The sequence below is a fragment of the Parasteatoda tepidariorum genome, chromosome 7 (assembly GCF_982258835.1).
Source record: "Parasteatoda tepidariorum strain Cologne lab strain chromosome 7, Ptep-v5.0, whole genome shotgun sequence".
NCBI lineage: Eukaryota > Metazoa > Arthropoda > Arachnida > Araneae > Theridiidae > Parasteatoda > Parasteatoda tepidariorum.
In genome coordinates this window covers 25,591,207-25,606,379 of record NC_141761.1, presented here as the reverse complement: position 1 = coordinate 25,606,379, position 15,173 = coordinate 25,591,207, and the positions used below count along the sequence as shown (strand labels likewise).

Here is a 15,173-nt window from a genome sequence, read left to right as displayed (position 1 = left end):
TACTCATTTATATCATTTTGTCCTTAAAATTTTTAATTATAAAAAAAATGTAGAAACTGCTGAACGCTAAATCATTGCCAGACTGACTATACATACCACATGCGCCAACTCTACAGAAAAAAAAAAAAACTCTTACCAATACTATTCGCTTGTAAAGAATAAAATACTTATATTTCAGGTTCGGCTCACGAACCAGCGACATTTTTCGCCGCGATACAGGGTCTAAATCTCTGGATCATAATCTTGTTTTAATTGTCTTTGCATATGAAAATTTGGAAAGATACCATTGAGCACTTGCCAAATAAAAGCACCCACGCTTTTTCTCCTAAAAGGTTAATTTTTAAAACGAGTTAAGCAAAACAAACTAAACTTAAAGTTGTACCGCACTGTCAACAACACTACTGTTTGGATAACACTCTTTCTTCTTCTTTATTTTTTTTATATATCTTTGAAAAAAAAGGTCCTCATTTCAAAACAAATTGCATAAGTTTGAATAAAAATGTAGATTTTAAGTTGTAAGTGTTGAATTTATTTCACATAAAATTTGCTCTAATCTTTATTTGCTATCGAAAATAATTATTTAAAAATAATTAGGTTTCTAGCATTAATATACAAAACAAAAGTGTTCATTTTTGATATTTTAAAAATTCATTGTTTCCCTAACCATAGTGAAATTAGATATTAAATATAGATAATAGGTATTGTACGAAAGCTATTGAATATGGACATTTCTATTGAAGACCTGGGTTTTGTACTAAAGCTAGATGATTGAATGTTTTCCGAGTTTTATAAATAGGTTATAAATTTGAAATGAAATAACTAAAATAATTGTATGAAGCGGTAGGTGTCACAAATAGAAAGAAATTTTTTTTTTCTGAGATCATTTTTTCAAAACTGGTTTTTTAGCTATCTAATTTTAGTGCTATGTCACCTAATTCCCCTCTTATTGAGTATTTATTTTTCAATAGATTTTTTCTGCTTCATTTTGTTTCTACAGATTTTCATTGACTCCTCTTAATATTCATGTAGCCCTCTTGGGTCGATAATATATAATTATACTCTTTGTAAATAAAATATTCGTCTCTGTGATACGTGGTTTTTCTACTCTTCCCCTCTTCGTTACTATGGTTTCACCAAATCTTGCCGTTTACCTCAATTCAGTCTATTCCCACTTCTTACTAAAACGTACAGCCAAAGGGAAAAGTAATTTGCCGAAACTATTGGTAAAAGTGCGCCGAGAAATATGTCTTTGAGACTCTATTTACAAAGATTTTTTGTGTCGACACAACCTTACAGATCCATGAATACATACTCTATTCATTCCTAAACAAAACAGCCCATGATCAAAAATCCGCAAGCATTTGTTTCGTTTTATTTAAGTCGGATTTATAAATAAGCGGTGTAGACTTTTGGCTTACAAACCAGATCCAATCATCTACATAAGCCCCTGTTAAAATAACCCTGCAGCATTTATTCAGGCTTTGATCACGTTTCAATAAAATACAGTTCGCAAAATAAAAAAAAAGACATCACCTTAAATAACTTATGTTCTAATAAACGGATTTTCACGAACTATGTGTCAATCTTAATGGTCCGACAGGGTGGTCTCAAATATACTAATAAAACAGTACTAACTTTCAAGTTCGAAAATTAGACATGAAACGTACTTTCTCTGAATAAACAAACCTTAAGATTTTGTACCGACAAAACATGCATGGTAAACGCAATCTTAAATATTTTGAACCCTATTTAAAAGATTACGACTACCATCCATATTTCCCCATTTGTTTGAGAGAGAAAAATAAATCCTGGCATGATATTTACTTTAAGTCTCTTAGTGGCTTCTTGACACATTTTGTCGCCTCTTGCATCGCTTACAGATTCCACACCGATGAGTTTTGCTTTGAATATTACTCCTTCGCCTTCGTACTTCTTTTTGTCTGGTTTGTTTTTATCTGTTTTCTCTACAAAAGTCAAAAGGATTATTTATTAGGCAATATCAAATAGAACAACTGAAGAAACTTAGTTAATGTGAGAAAATACCAAAAAAGATCAACTATAACTCAAAATTTCACTGAATAATGTCCAGCTTTTTCGAGAACCCTTCCCCACTGCTGCCATGGAAACAGGTGTAAAACCATTTCTGATGGAGAAGAACTGACTTCATGATTAGCATGAAACAGTCAACTCACACCTTTATGTGAACCTTCGTAAAAGCTAAGCATCTGAAGGAATTCTCGTGAACATTACATTAATTTTCTCTACCAAGGTAAGGTTCCGCGAGGTGTCCAACGACTTTAAATCTAACTTCTCTTTTAAATAGCTATGCAGCAGGAAAAAGTTTAAAGGTCATTAATCAAAACGCTTTATGTACAAAAAAAAATCGTGTATCCTTTCTTAAGTGAAAAGCTGTGTGAGCCTACTGCCTTTCCTACATGTGTAAAATTTGTGTTTTTAACTATTATTTAGCACGTTGAGTAGGGGAGAGTGGGGTCAATTGTAACAGGGTACGATTGTAACAGAGCAAAAATTTCGAGTGTCGGGTTCTAGATTTGGTTCCTAGGTGGCGCACAAGGTGTATTTAATAAATCTACATGTACACCCCTGATGGCAATCATTTTTATGTACTTTTGAAAGAGTTAGATCACAAAAGATATTTTCACGCCACGCAAGTACTTTTTTTGGTATTAGAATATTATATTGTAACAAAGTAATTTTGTTTAAACAAATAAAAATTAGTAACCGAATATGTAAGTGGACACCTTAATTAACATTTCAATAAAAAAAAGATCAGTTTTGCTAATTAACTAGCATTGTTTTTAACAAATGAAGCTGAAATGGCGTCTTGGGGACAATTGTAACAATAAGTAAAGGGACGATTGTAACAGCTGAAAATAAATAATCTTATGTTTACAAACCATTACTTAAGTCTTTAAGAACCACCAATAGTTTCATATATCATTTATATTATGTTGCATGTGCATTATTTTATTTGTCACCTTTCACAGCATAAATTAAAATTTTTAACCCCTTAAAGTTAAAAGTTTAACCCTTTAGGTCTCTGTTCATTATTATTTTTACTCCTAAAATATCACTACTATTTTGATCAATGAAAAAATATATCACAACTATGATAATATGTATAATTAACTATGTTTTAGTTGAATTTATGAACTGTTACAATTGATCCCGTAAGTGGGGGCAATTGTTACAAGTGCTCGACTGTCAAAAATTGTTAATAACTAATATAATAACATTTAAAATTAGGTATTTTTTTTTCCAGTAGAGGATAGTCTACTTTACTCGTCTGTCAATTAATACTAATAATATATTAGATTTTTTGTTAGTTAAAAATAGTTAAGTAAAAAATGTTACAATTGACCCCACTCTCCCCTACCGGAAAAGAAATGCTAGCTGTAGTCCAAAATTTGGAAAGTTTTACAATGAGCAGCAATAAATGAGTTTAAAATATCTTCGAGTGTAAATCGTAATTTATTCTAATTCTCTTTATTTATAGTTTTAATTCTTTATTATGTTTTTGAAGTATTCTAGCCATTTCCAAAGTTTTTTAGTAATATATACAGATAAAACACACTCTATAACAATGTGTATAATAAAGGCAGACATTATACCGCAGATAGATCTTTGTCTATATGAGCATTGCTTAACCTAAAAAAAAATTGATAATTTTGCGATGTATCTCTATATTTACCATACATTAAGATAGTGCCACTGTGGCTCAGGGGAGAGATCACTCGAATTCAAATTTCCGATAAAACCAACTTATACAAAATATTAAACTTGCTTTTTCCTAACGTGAAAAATTAATATTTAAATGAGGAGAAAAAATATAACTTTATCGAAATCTGACGAAGTTTAATTGTAGGAGGCAATATTAAAAATATCCGAAACTCTTTAATTACCTTAAGTAACTGAAAAGATGAGAGATGCAATTATATAAAACACTAATTTTTTTTTCCTTATCAAACTGGTTTTTACATTTTTAACCCTCCACACTAAATAAGATTAATTTCTCAGGTTTCGTCAACGTTTTTTCTTCCCCTCTCAAATATTACTTATTATAATTTCTACAAGGGGTGATCAAATGAAAAGGTACGAAACGACGTAAAAACATAACAATTAAATATTTGCATATTCCAGTATGGGAGAACGTAGCGAGACATCTCGGGATGCGATTGGAGTCTCTGACTGGGATCGGAGCATGCGCTGGTGCCCGCATGAGCAGGAGAGAGCAGAGGCTCTAATCAAAAGCGGCGTCCAAATGATGCGGCAGTCAGTATGAGGACCGGATGGCGTTCGAGTTGCAAAATTCGACGATTGAGGAGCAGCGAGGTGTTATCCGATTTCCTCGAGCACAGAAAAACCATTAACTCCGATGTGTACTGTGAGACACTCTGACGCCTACGCAGGTCCATCAAGAACAAAAGACCGGGCTGCTCACGTAAGGTGTGGTTCTGCTCCACGATAACGCGCGTCCACACGTCTCCAGACTCACACATATGGAACTGGCCAAGTTCAAGTGGGAGACGTTGGACCATCCGCCCTACAATCCGGACTAGTCGCCCTGCGATTTCCATGTGTTTGGTCCACTGAAGAAACACCTGAAAGGGAAGCTCTTCAATTCGGACGACATACTCAAGGACGCTGTGAAGGACTGGGTCTCGTCAAGACCCCAGGAATTCTGGGAACAAGGAATCCTGCGGCTTGTTCATCAGTGGGATCGCTGTGCACAGGCCTATGGTGTATATTTTGAATAAAGTCTACATTTGTACCCACCGTGTCGTTTCGTACCTTTTCATTTGATCACCCCTTTATATATATATATATATATATATATATATATATATATATATATATATATATATTGCAATTAATTAATAAATGGCTTAATTAATTGAATTAAAATTATAAATTCGTAAAATGTTACTGAACCACTGACATTGATATATTTAGAATTCTTTTCAAAAACAAAGTAAAGAATTTGACAAATTAGAGGTCACACAGAAAACAAAGAATAAACTACATAATTTGTAGAATTATTAGTGAAGAAGGCGGGATGTGAAACATCTAAACTAGGTTTATTGCCTCAATAAACGTGGAAGTGTCTCGAATAATTTTCTTTCATTCCAAACTGCTTACTCCAAACAAGTTTTTGATTCTATTTTTTGACTAAGTTTCTAAGAGTATGCATTAAAGGAAATATTACCCTTCTTTGGTTGCTTCATCTTTTTGAAGGCAAATTTTCCATCCTTTGCTGACTCTTTTTTATTTGCGTCTGCCTCTTTTTTGTCGGGGGTTCTGCTGATGGAATCGCCTTTGGTTGTTAAGGCCTCCTCAGCTTCGTCCACCGTTTCTTTGTCTTGCATTTTCTTTCAAGAGATTTCACAAACTGAGAAGAAAATTTTGCAGATGTACTAAAACTACACCTGTTTTCTGAAATTAGAAGAAGAAAAAAAAATGGCAATCATTTGATTTTATCGGCACATAACATGCTTAAAATAGAAATAAAAATGTACAATTCTTTTTCTGAAAGGAAATGTATGAGTTAAGCATTTTCGTGCATACATTAAGTTCTGTGACATTGCGATTTTATATGTATTTATAGTATCAATTGATCATATCTCTTGATATACTTTTTCAATATTTATTATAAATCACTTGAGAAGCTACCATTATCATTCCTATTTTCGTTGGCTATGAATATTTAAAACGGTTCAGCCAAAATAGTTACAACAATTTATTTGCCAGCATTGGATTACATAAAAACTAATAAAAAAAAAACAGGAAATATCACCATCTTAGTTGGGTTTTTTTAAGGGCTCTAATTCTGTTTGTCACACTTATGTTAAGGCAATCTTCCATGTTTTATAAAAAAGAATACCTTCCATTTTCTAGTATCATAGAACTTCCTACTCTTATCTTCATTTCTTTGGATTGCAAAAATAAATTTAAAAAGTGCAAAATTAATTTATTAAAGGAAACAAATTGAAGTTATTAAATCTAAAGGAAAGTTTGAACTTTACAACTTGAATTACAAAATTTTTTAGTTTTACAACATAGTCTTCATTTAGTATTTACACTATAAACAAATAACATGAAGAAGAAAAAAACTGTCACTATCAGCATTAATTTTAAGAAATTTAATTGTAAAGGCGGCATTTTGTGCTAGTAACCATTTTTTAAAATGTGTTTCAACTTTGTATGAAGGGAGCTACTCATTTTTTTTATTGAACTTGTAATATTTTGTCTTTTCTATACACGATTTTTAAAACAATTCATTATCACGATTTTTAGAACAATCCATTATTACAGTTACGGCTTCTGTTATATCGTTGCCATAGCAATCTAATAATTCCTTATGAATTTCAATGATTTTTATAATAGAAGATTATATAGATTTTTAGCTTAATTTAATACAAATATCAACTAAATTAAATAATATAAAAAAATATTCCAACTATCGATCACATTCAAACTTTCCAGTTCGTGTTAAAAATTACATTTAGTATAAATTTCTCTTAAAAAAATATTCATTAATTGCTGAGAGAAACGGATCAAAATAGCTAACATTGGTTTCAGATCTGCATTCAAAAACAGCGATTGCTGCTAAAAGGCAAGAATTAAGATTATACACACAGTTCAAACATTTATACATGTTCTCTTAAGAAATATAAATTACAAACAACAACAAAAATTTCTCACAAACTGTCTGTTACAATAACCTAATTTTTTGAAAATAAATTGTTCTCATGTATTAAATTGCAGGTTTCTTATTTCTTTATCTTATATTTAAGTGCAATATTAGTATCTTGAACTCAAGTTCTTCTCACCAAAAGTTAATTTCATGCTTGTATTGGTTCCTGGAATGTAAGTTCATTCTATTACCACTGAGTGCGGTCATTAAAAAAAAAAAAAAAATAGTTTTGAAAGTTTCGAAAATCTTCACGCGAGTATTCACATCATTGTCGACATTCAGAGGTTTCAAGGTCTACGCATTATTTTCACTTGTTTTCGCTATTCTTTAATTTTTCTTCTTGTCTTCTTTGCCGCAACCCTAAATTTCAACAGCTGCGACAGCTCAAATTGTTTTTGTTTGTCTCTAAAAACTGTTTTAAAATACGAGTGCTTTTAAAACTTTTTTTAAAAATAAGTAAATAAATGAAAGTTATATTGTTCTTCAGCGTGATATTCGTTATTAAGTTTTGAAATCGTATCAAAAACTCCCACCCCTTCGCATTTCCTCAGATTTAAGTGTAACATTAACACAGAAGACAGTTAAATTGTTTTCAAAAATTAAATTAATGCCATTTGAAGTAATCTAATATATATAATTCTCTTACGTGGCTCCCAAATTTTGGCTGTATTTCTATTCCGCCGGTGGCAACGTTTGCTTTGTTTTGTTTACGTTACTATTTCTCTTACACGGCGAATCGACCAATGATTGCCGCTAAAAATGTCACATGCCAAATCTAGATGAGGTGGCTCAACATATAGTGCTTTTAAAAACGGAAACTGAAATAACCAGAGAGCATCAGCTGCGGCAATCTCATACTATTAAGCTAGGCAGAAGTGAGTAGTCTTTGTCGATAGATCTCTATTCGATAGATTTCACGAATTATACTATAGCACATTTCTAATAGGTTTAACGAATTACATGTCATTTATTTGAATTCAAATTTATTTTAATGACTTAGTATTTACTAAAAAGATGTAATTTTTTTAAAAAAAAGGAAGTTGTTATATGGATTTGAATAATTGTTTTGAATTCTTAGAATTTTGTCTATTTGCAATGTACCTAAGTTAGAAGCGAGCGAAGCAAACCATATAAGATTGTGTAGCAATTTTCGTGGGTTGACGAGCGTTAGCGAGCAGGGGGGCGCAGCCCACTAGTTTCGTAAAATGTGTACTTTTTTTAGTAATTCCAGCATTTACGAAAATCATATATACAGACTTTAAATCCATATAACGCGGTGGAAAACAATCAAGCAGTTTTAATAATTTGTGTTCACATAATTCTTGGTATCATTTACGCCTGCTCCAAATTCTGGTAACTTTAATAAGTTATGTTTTTTTTTTAAAAAAGAAAAAAAACTTGGTGCTACGGACATAATCCAATATTATGTCGGTAACAGCCAATTTTAAATCTTTGTAAAATTTTAAATTTCTGAAAGTTAATAAGAACAGAAGTAAGTGTAAATGATACCATGAGTTATTTTAACACAAATACCGAAACTGATAGTTTTTTTTTTAAGTGAGTTACATGCATTAGAATTCTGTATGTTCATAAATGTTGGGATTGGTCTTTAAGAGGATATCATATTATCCTGATTTTTTTTTTTTGGCACAAATATTAAAATAAGATTTTGAGGTAATTTTTTTTTATTTGATAAAGCTGACTAAATTATTACAGTATTGTTTTTCTTTCCGATCAAATGAATGTTTGTTATAATTAAGTGTCTGCAAAATACAATTTTAATGTTTAATAAAAAATACTTATGAAGCAGTTTTAACTAGCGAAATAAATTTATTTCATTACATTTTCTGACGAAATCCTAAACTATACATAACAATGTTTGCATTGTTATTACTCGCATGAATTTCAGCATTTTAAACAATGACCATACCAAAAAAAATCGACTGTAAAAGTGATGAAATGTACAAATTGAAGCATATTTGAACAATATTATTATTCAACATGGTCCCGAATTTCTAACAATTACAAAGTAAAATTTTGAGGTAAAAGATGAAAACAAAAACACATATTTTAATAAAAAATAAACAACGTTATAACATGACTATGATGGTTAATTCCGTGTAAATTTAGAAAGTGCAAGCAAATTAAAGATTGTATGGATATCATTTATGCCTTCATAAGGTTTTTAACATGTGCACGCAAGTAACATAACATTCAAGGACAAATGAAATCAGCGGTATAGCGAAATATTAGATATTTTAAGTAAAGCAAGACGACCAACACTTTGTAGACATTATAGACATTTTTTTTCTCAAAAAAAATATTACGCTACAAATTTTAATACGTTTCGTTAATTACTTTTTTCTAAACAAAAGAAATTAAAATTTATATCCACTGGAAAATTTTAGTACACGCGAATAACACAATGCGTTCATTGGATTCTGTAAATAAATAATACCTCTAAAATTTGTTTTTCCAATGATTTTTTGGAGATTTTTGTTTCAACTTTATATCATTTCTAAACATTCAACGAGACGTGTAAACAGTTGAGAAATAAACATTCATTTCGTAAGCATATCCAGTCAAATTTAATGGAAGGCATTTTTCATAGGAAAAAATTCCTCTCCAAAATGCAAAACAATAGAATTCCATATAAAGCATTTTGCTTTATTATTTACATTCTAGACTAAACAAAGATAGCATTTCATAAATATAATAAAAAAAGTTTCATAAACAGATGTCAAATATCGAAGAAACAAAAACGGTACATATATATATATATATATATATATATATATATATATATATATATATATATATATATATATATATATATATATATATATCGTATAATTTTTAATAACAAAAACTTTTTTGTGCGTAATTATTACTAACTTTAAATATGCAAGCTTTTTTTTTATGCAATAATATAAACTGCGTTGCAACTAAACTTGAATTTATGAAGATCGTGTTGCTTAATAAATTCTGCTACCCAAGTATACAACAGCCATTATTCACGTTAATTAAAACGAACAATTTTCTTAATTAAAAGAAAGGCTCGAAAACATTTGCACAAACATGACAAGCGCTTATGGCAGGCAATGGAAAATTTTTTTTTAGTAATCCTTGTATGTAATAATAATAATAAAAAGATTCGCATATGTAACGGAGGGACTCCAAATACGACTTAAATGAGATCTCTCAGTCGACATCGTTTATTCTGTTCCAGTTTATTGCATCAATATTTACCTTAACAAAAGAAGCTAAAAAAGTTATATCCTTCAATTAAATATTTTATCTTGAAATTCAAATAACGGAAATCAAATAGTCAGGGAGCAAAGGCTTATGGTCAATGTCTTGTCAGCTGTAGCTGTATCTGAGAATATATAATAATAGAAAATGGATTTTATTTTTCTTCATTGCCTGTGTTTGATAAAGAAATATATGGATCTATAAATTTTATATTTCCAGTTAGGTAGAGTATAGAAAATTTAAAAGTTTATTAATGTTTAAAAATTTTAAAGTTGAATTTGTGGATGTTGTAGATTACTTCAACGTCTCTAAAGATGTTTACTGACATTGTAAACAGGTTACTGCATAGGAAAGCTTTACATGTGTTTTTTTGAAGAAATATGATAAAGTTAACTTAATTCCAAATGATAATTCCGAACATAGTTAGCCACAATTTCTCTTAATATGTGTTATCTTATACATTGTATTTGGAAGCTTTTGCATATTAGAAGAACAATTTATTTCAAGTTAACTTCTTATGCATTTTAAACGGTGCAGTTAATTTTAAACATCAGTAGTTGAGAATGCTGACATCAAACTCACGTGATTTTATTTTTCACTTCCGAAAAGGTATCATCATCAGTAGATTGTTAAGTGTTAACAATCGAGTTCAAAGTGGCGTGAGTTTGTTGTCCTACGAGCTGCCGTATATCTACTAAAACTGAAATTCACCGTTACGTTACAAATTATTTGTACGTTTTAGTCGTGCTATAAGAATTCACACAATTAATATGAAAAAATAAAATCAACAATTTAAAAAATTAAAAACCAGGATGAACCCATATTAATGAACCCATTGCACTTCACGAATTCTTAATTACTTGTATGGATGGTATAATTTATCTTTTATTTTTAATACTTATGGCATGATTATTAAACTATGTTAATTATTGACACCTCTTACTTAGTTTCTGTTTCTTCTATATCTAACATATATGAAACATACATTTTGTGTATAACAAATTTTATACTGCGTACAAATTTATGGAATCGCATGGAGCAATTTTTAATAATGTAAAGGTGTTAAAACTTGGAAAAGTTTCAGAATTCCTGCAGTAGTTTATTCATTTTGGAAAACATATATTATTAGAAATTTAACATTTTATTTTAAAATAAAAAATTTAACATCGTAACATTTTTGTCAACGACTAATGATCGTGCTTTTTTTTCGATCCAAAATGGGTTCTAGTGTTAGATTTAAAGTTAAAAATAGAAGCACGATCCTTTTTACTTATAAATTAGCATACATATACATTTCTGAAACTTGCAAAATTTGTCTATCTTTCTCCTTGACGTTCATGCACCACTTCCTTTTTAAAGAATCTTCGTTAGTTCCATTGTTCTATAACATTCGCGCGGTCACTGCCACCGTTGCCGAAACGGTATAGGTCGGAAAAGGAAAGAACAAAAAAAAAAATAGTTCGAACATGACATTTTTCCGGTTCCAAATAAAGTGATTCGGACGCACGATATCTATTGTTATTTCGTTAGAAAATTTTCCTTCAAATATCAATTTCCTCAACCTCATTTTTTTTAAAAACTTTTAGAATGGCGATTTTATACGGAGACATCATCATCCATAACCAACTTTTAAGATTTGGTTATAGATTAAGATCTTTAGAATACACATAAATTGACAGATTTAAACTTTACAAATACACTTTCATTATATTTCGAAGATATTGAACAGTTTGGTAACATATTTAATGTATGAACATGGACGGTGTTTTTTTTTTTTTTTTTTTTTTTTTTGGAACTATTCCAAATGTAAGTTACTTATGAGGAAGTAACAAAGCAATAGTTGAAGAATTCGTTTGTATTAGCTTTAATCATATTATACTTGCGTTTATTATTGTATAGTTGATTTCCCTCATCAAATTTCTCAATTTGGTTTAAAAAATAATCGATGTAATTTTCACGCAAAAATCAAATGTTGCTTCGTTTTTTTTTCCTTCTTTTCTTTAGTGCCCACGAACTTTTCAGTTCTTATTTTTGACTAAATAGTGATCATAAAAGTATAAGTCTTTAATTAATGAAGCAGGTAAGCAATAGCAATAAAACACGCTACAGCACACAAAATGTAGAAAAATATCCCTTTATAATTTTAATTTAATGATCAGATCTTCACGTATTTGAGTTAAATACAAAGAGTTGTAACGGGAAGAGTTAAATACAAAGAGTTGTAACGGGAAGAGTTAAATACAAAGAAAAAATCTGCTTGAAAATAAAAAATCTGCTCTTAAAGATGCTCTAGCGACAATTATGAAACATTTTTTTCTTCTTAAAGAGTATTGTATATAAAACTTACTCGCAACTCACTCGTTATTAAAATAGTTTTATTTATTTTTTTCGAGATAGAGAAAAGTAACAGAATATTAATAAAAAAAATCAGACGGAAAATAAACCCTTTAGATGAAGAGAAGTTACTCTTTGTTACATAGTCAAGAAAAGATAAAGTAACTACTTCACAGCTTTGTCAAAATAATTGTAACTATACTTCCACCCGCAGTTATTATAAGTGCAGACTTTTTTTTATGTTAATATGATTTTGTTCTTAGAAAAAAACTAATTATTTGTGATTAGTAAAATAAGTTTTACTAACTCATTTTTTTATCAAGTATCAACCTAAATTTTTATCAAAACAAAAATCTCGTAAATTTATACAAACTATTGAAGCGAATTACTTGAAAACATATCTGTAACAAATATTTATAAAAACTTTCACTAACGAAATGCTCAATTAAAATTGAATTCCTTAGATTTTAAAATAAATAATAAAATACAAACATAATGCATAAAATATAAACCACGATAGGTTACCATTGGGCCGTTTTACTAGAACAAGTCACTTTTAAATTTTATTAAATTTGCTTTTAAATTATTTTTCATCTTATTAAATTAAAAAACGATAAACAACAGCTGTTGAGGAAAAGTTCAAATACATAAATACTAACTAACATAGGAATAAAAAAGTTTGATTTAAAAATATTTCATAATTTTTTCATAAATGTTTAAATTATAAGTTTTTTGTTTAAGTATATAACTAAATAAATGTGTTATAAAAAATAAATAAAAATAATACGAATAGAAATTTTATAAAATAAGTGTTTAAAATGCACTTTAAAAGATTGTTCGTTCCCGCTTCACCACCGGGGATCGAACCCCAAGACTTCTAGGTTAGTAGGCTCGAGTAGGTAGGTGACTTCAAATATGAGAATTAGTTATTGCAGACGATATTTTAAATTACGGAATAAAACACAAAAAACGTTCTTTCTCTGAATAAATATACCTTTGTTTTCTCTTTATCTTCAAAAGAGAGGGGATATATAGTTCCAATAGTTTGGTCAAGAGGGCCATCTAAACTTTGGACCCCTCAATGTTCATTTTACTTTTTGCGTATTTTGCCATATCTCAAGATTGGTAAAAGCAAAGAAAGTTTTGTTATTAATTTAAACAGTAAAAAAAAAGGGTGTACGCGGTTCATTTTAATAATATAAAATATCTCTTCCACTTAGTAAAATTTATTTTAACATCATTAAATTCTCCTTCATCGATAATTAGTTTTAATTATTGTTCTTTTAATAGCTCCAACTTTCCACTAACACTGGAAAGTTATTTTTTTTAAAACTTATTTTTACTTTAACTGTACTGCAAAGTGAACTGAATTATTTTTTTTCTTCTCCACTCAAGTTGTTATTTTAAAAGCAGAGCGAATTTACGGATCCTTAAAAGTAAGGAAAGTGTTGTTACATAATTTAAAAAAAAGAGAGAGAAAGTGTGCCGTTCACCTTAAGTACTCTTTGTAATAAATGGGACGAAACGGCGAAATGTTATCGTTTTTTTTCCATCACCTAAAGATGGCAATATTATGCTTACCTCATCGTTTTTGATTGCTATCATGAATGCATGAGTTGGGATGCTGCACTCACAATCTATTTAATTTCATGCAGGCACACTCCGTGACCTGAGTTAAATTTTTTTATATCTTTTTTACTATGACTCTTCTATTTGATTCTGTCAGATAAAAAAAAAAACAGTTTTTTTTTATTCAGAAAGTTATATAGAAGAGAGTGGGGTAAGATGTGTCAAAATTAGTTCTGTTTTCTAGCATATATATATATATATATAATAACATAATACATAATATACATAAGCTGCAAGTAAGGTAGCATTCATAAAATAAGTTGTTAAAAATAATGGGCAAACACGGAGAAAAAAACCCCCAATTACATTGATATATTTTGCTTTGGCAATATTACAAAGCACTCTTTTTCTGCGAATGTAATCGTGAGAGCTGATGACGATATTATATCATTTCTTTGATTTGTTTTCCATCTTCTTAAAAAAAAATTTTTTTAAATTTTGAAATATTTTTTTTCAATTTTGTTTTTAGTAGTTGTTTTCTTCTTTTTTTTTCTTCACATTGAATATTTTCGAAATAGTTAGTAGTTTTCTTCTTTTCATTATTTTTATTTATTTACTTTTTTGTTAGTATATTTACAGCTGGTAATTTTTTCATAATGTTCCACTAATAGAAGGTAGATCATTTAGGGTTGCTAATCCAAAAAAAAAATAAAATAAAAAAAAAAATAAAAAAAAAGAAGAAGAAGAAAAAAAGGGAATTGCTGATAAAGCGAATGAATAAAGAAAGAAAAGCAAAAAATGTTAGCAAATAAGAAAGTCAGTAAACCTATAATTTTTAATGAGGCTATCGAAGACCTTCATTTTTTATGCGAATTATCTCTTCGTGTTACTGGACAAAAATGTATCAAAATATTTGTTTCATCTAACATTTAAAATTCATTGAGTTAATGCAACTACGCTGCAACTGAAAACGCAACCGAAAAGGAGTATTATTAATTTAGTGGAGAATAGGTCACTACATAGTTATCTATTTCTGGGACCCAAACTGCATAACAAATCAGATAAAAGCAAACCGATCTGATCATAAGCATGATCAAACAAAAGCCATTGTTAGTGAAAGATAATTTGTCAAATTATCTGTTCCCAAAAAAAAAGTAGTCATTCTTAACACACTTCCTAATATGCTTCATATCATTTTGTTAAGGATTGGAAGTGTGAGTCCAGATCTGATAAAAAAAAAGGATGACTTAATTTTTTTTCCGTATTTGACATCAGAACAAAGTAAGGTAATTGTGTTAATTTC

General features: G+C 29.4%; 1 protein-coding gene across 12 annotated transcripts in view; it reads right to left on the bottom strand.

Annotated features, from left to right (window-relative positions):
• Positions 1 to 15,173, bottom strand: part of LOC107437589 (uncharacterized) — a 236,234-nt gene that overhangs the window by 18,084 nt on the left and 202,977 nt on the right. For all 12 annotated transcript variants that reach the window (XM_087167509.1, XM_087167508.1, XM_087167510.1 and 9 more), the window contains 2 exons: positions 5,228 to 5,454; positions 1,825 to 1,964 (listed from right to left, as the gene is read on the bottom strand). In XM_087167509.1, the coding sequence (XP_087023635.1) occupies positions 1,825 to 1,964; positions 5,228 to 5,387 (300 nt within the window). In that variant the 5' untranslated portion in view covers positions 5,388 to 5,454. The remainder of the gene's footprint in view (positions 1 to 1,824; positions 1,965 to 5,227; positions 5,455 to 15,173) is intronic.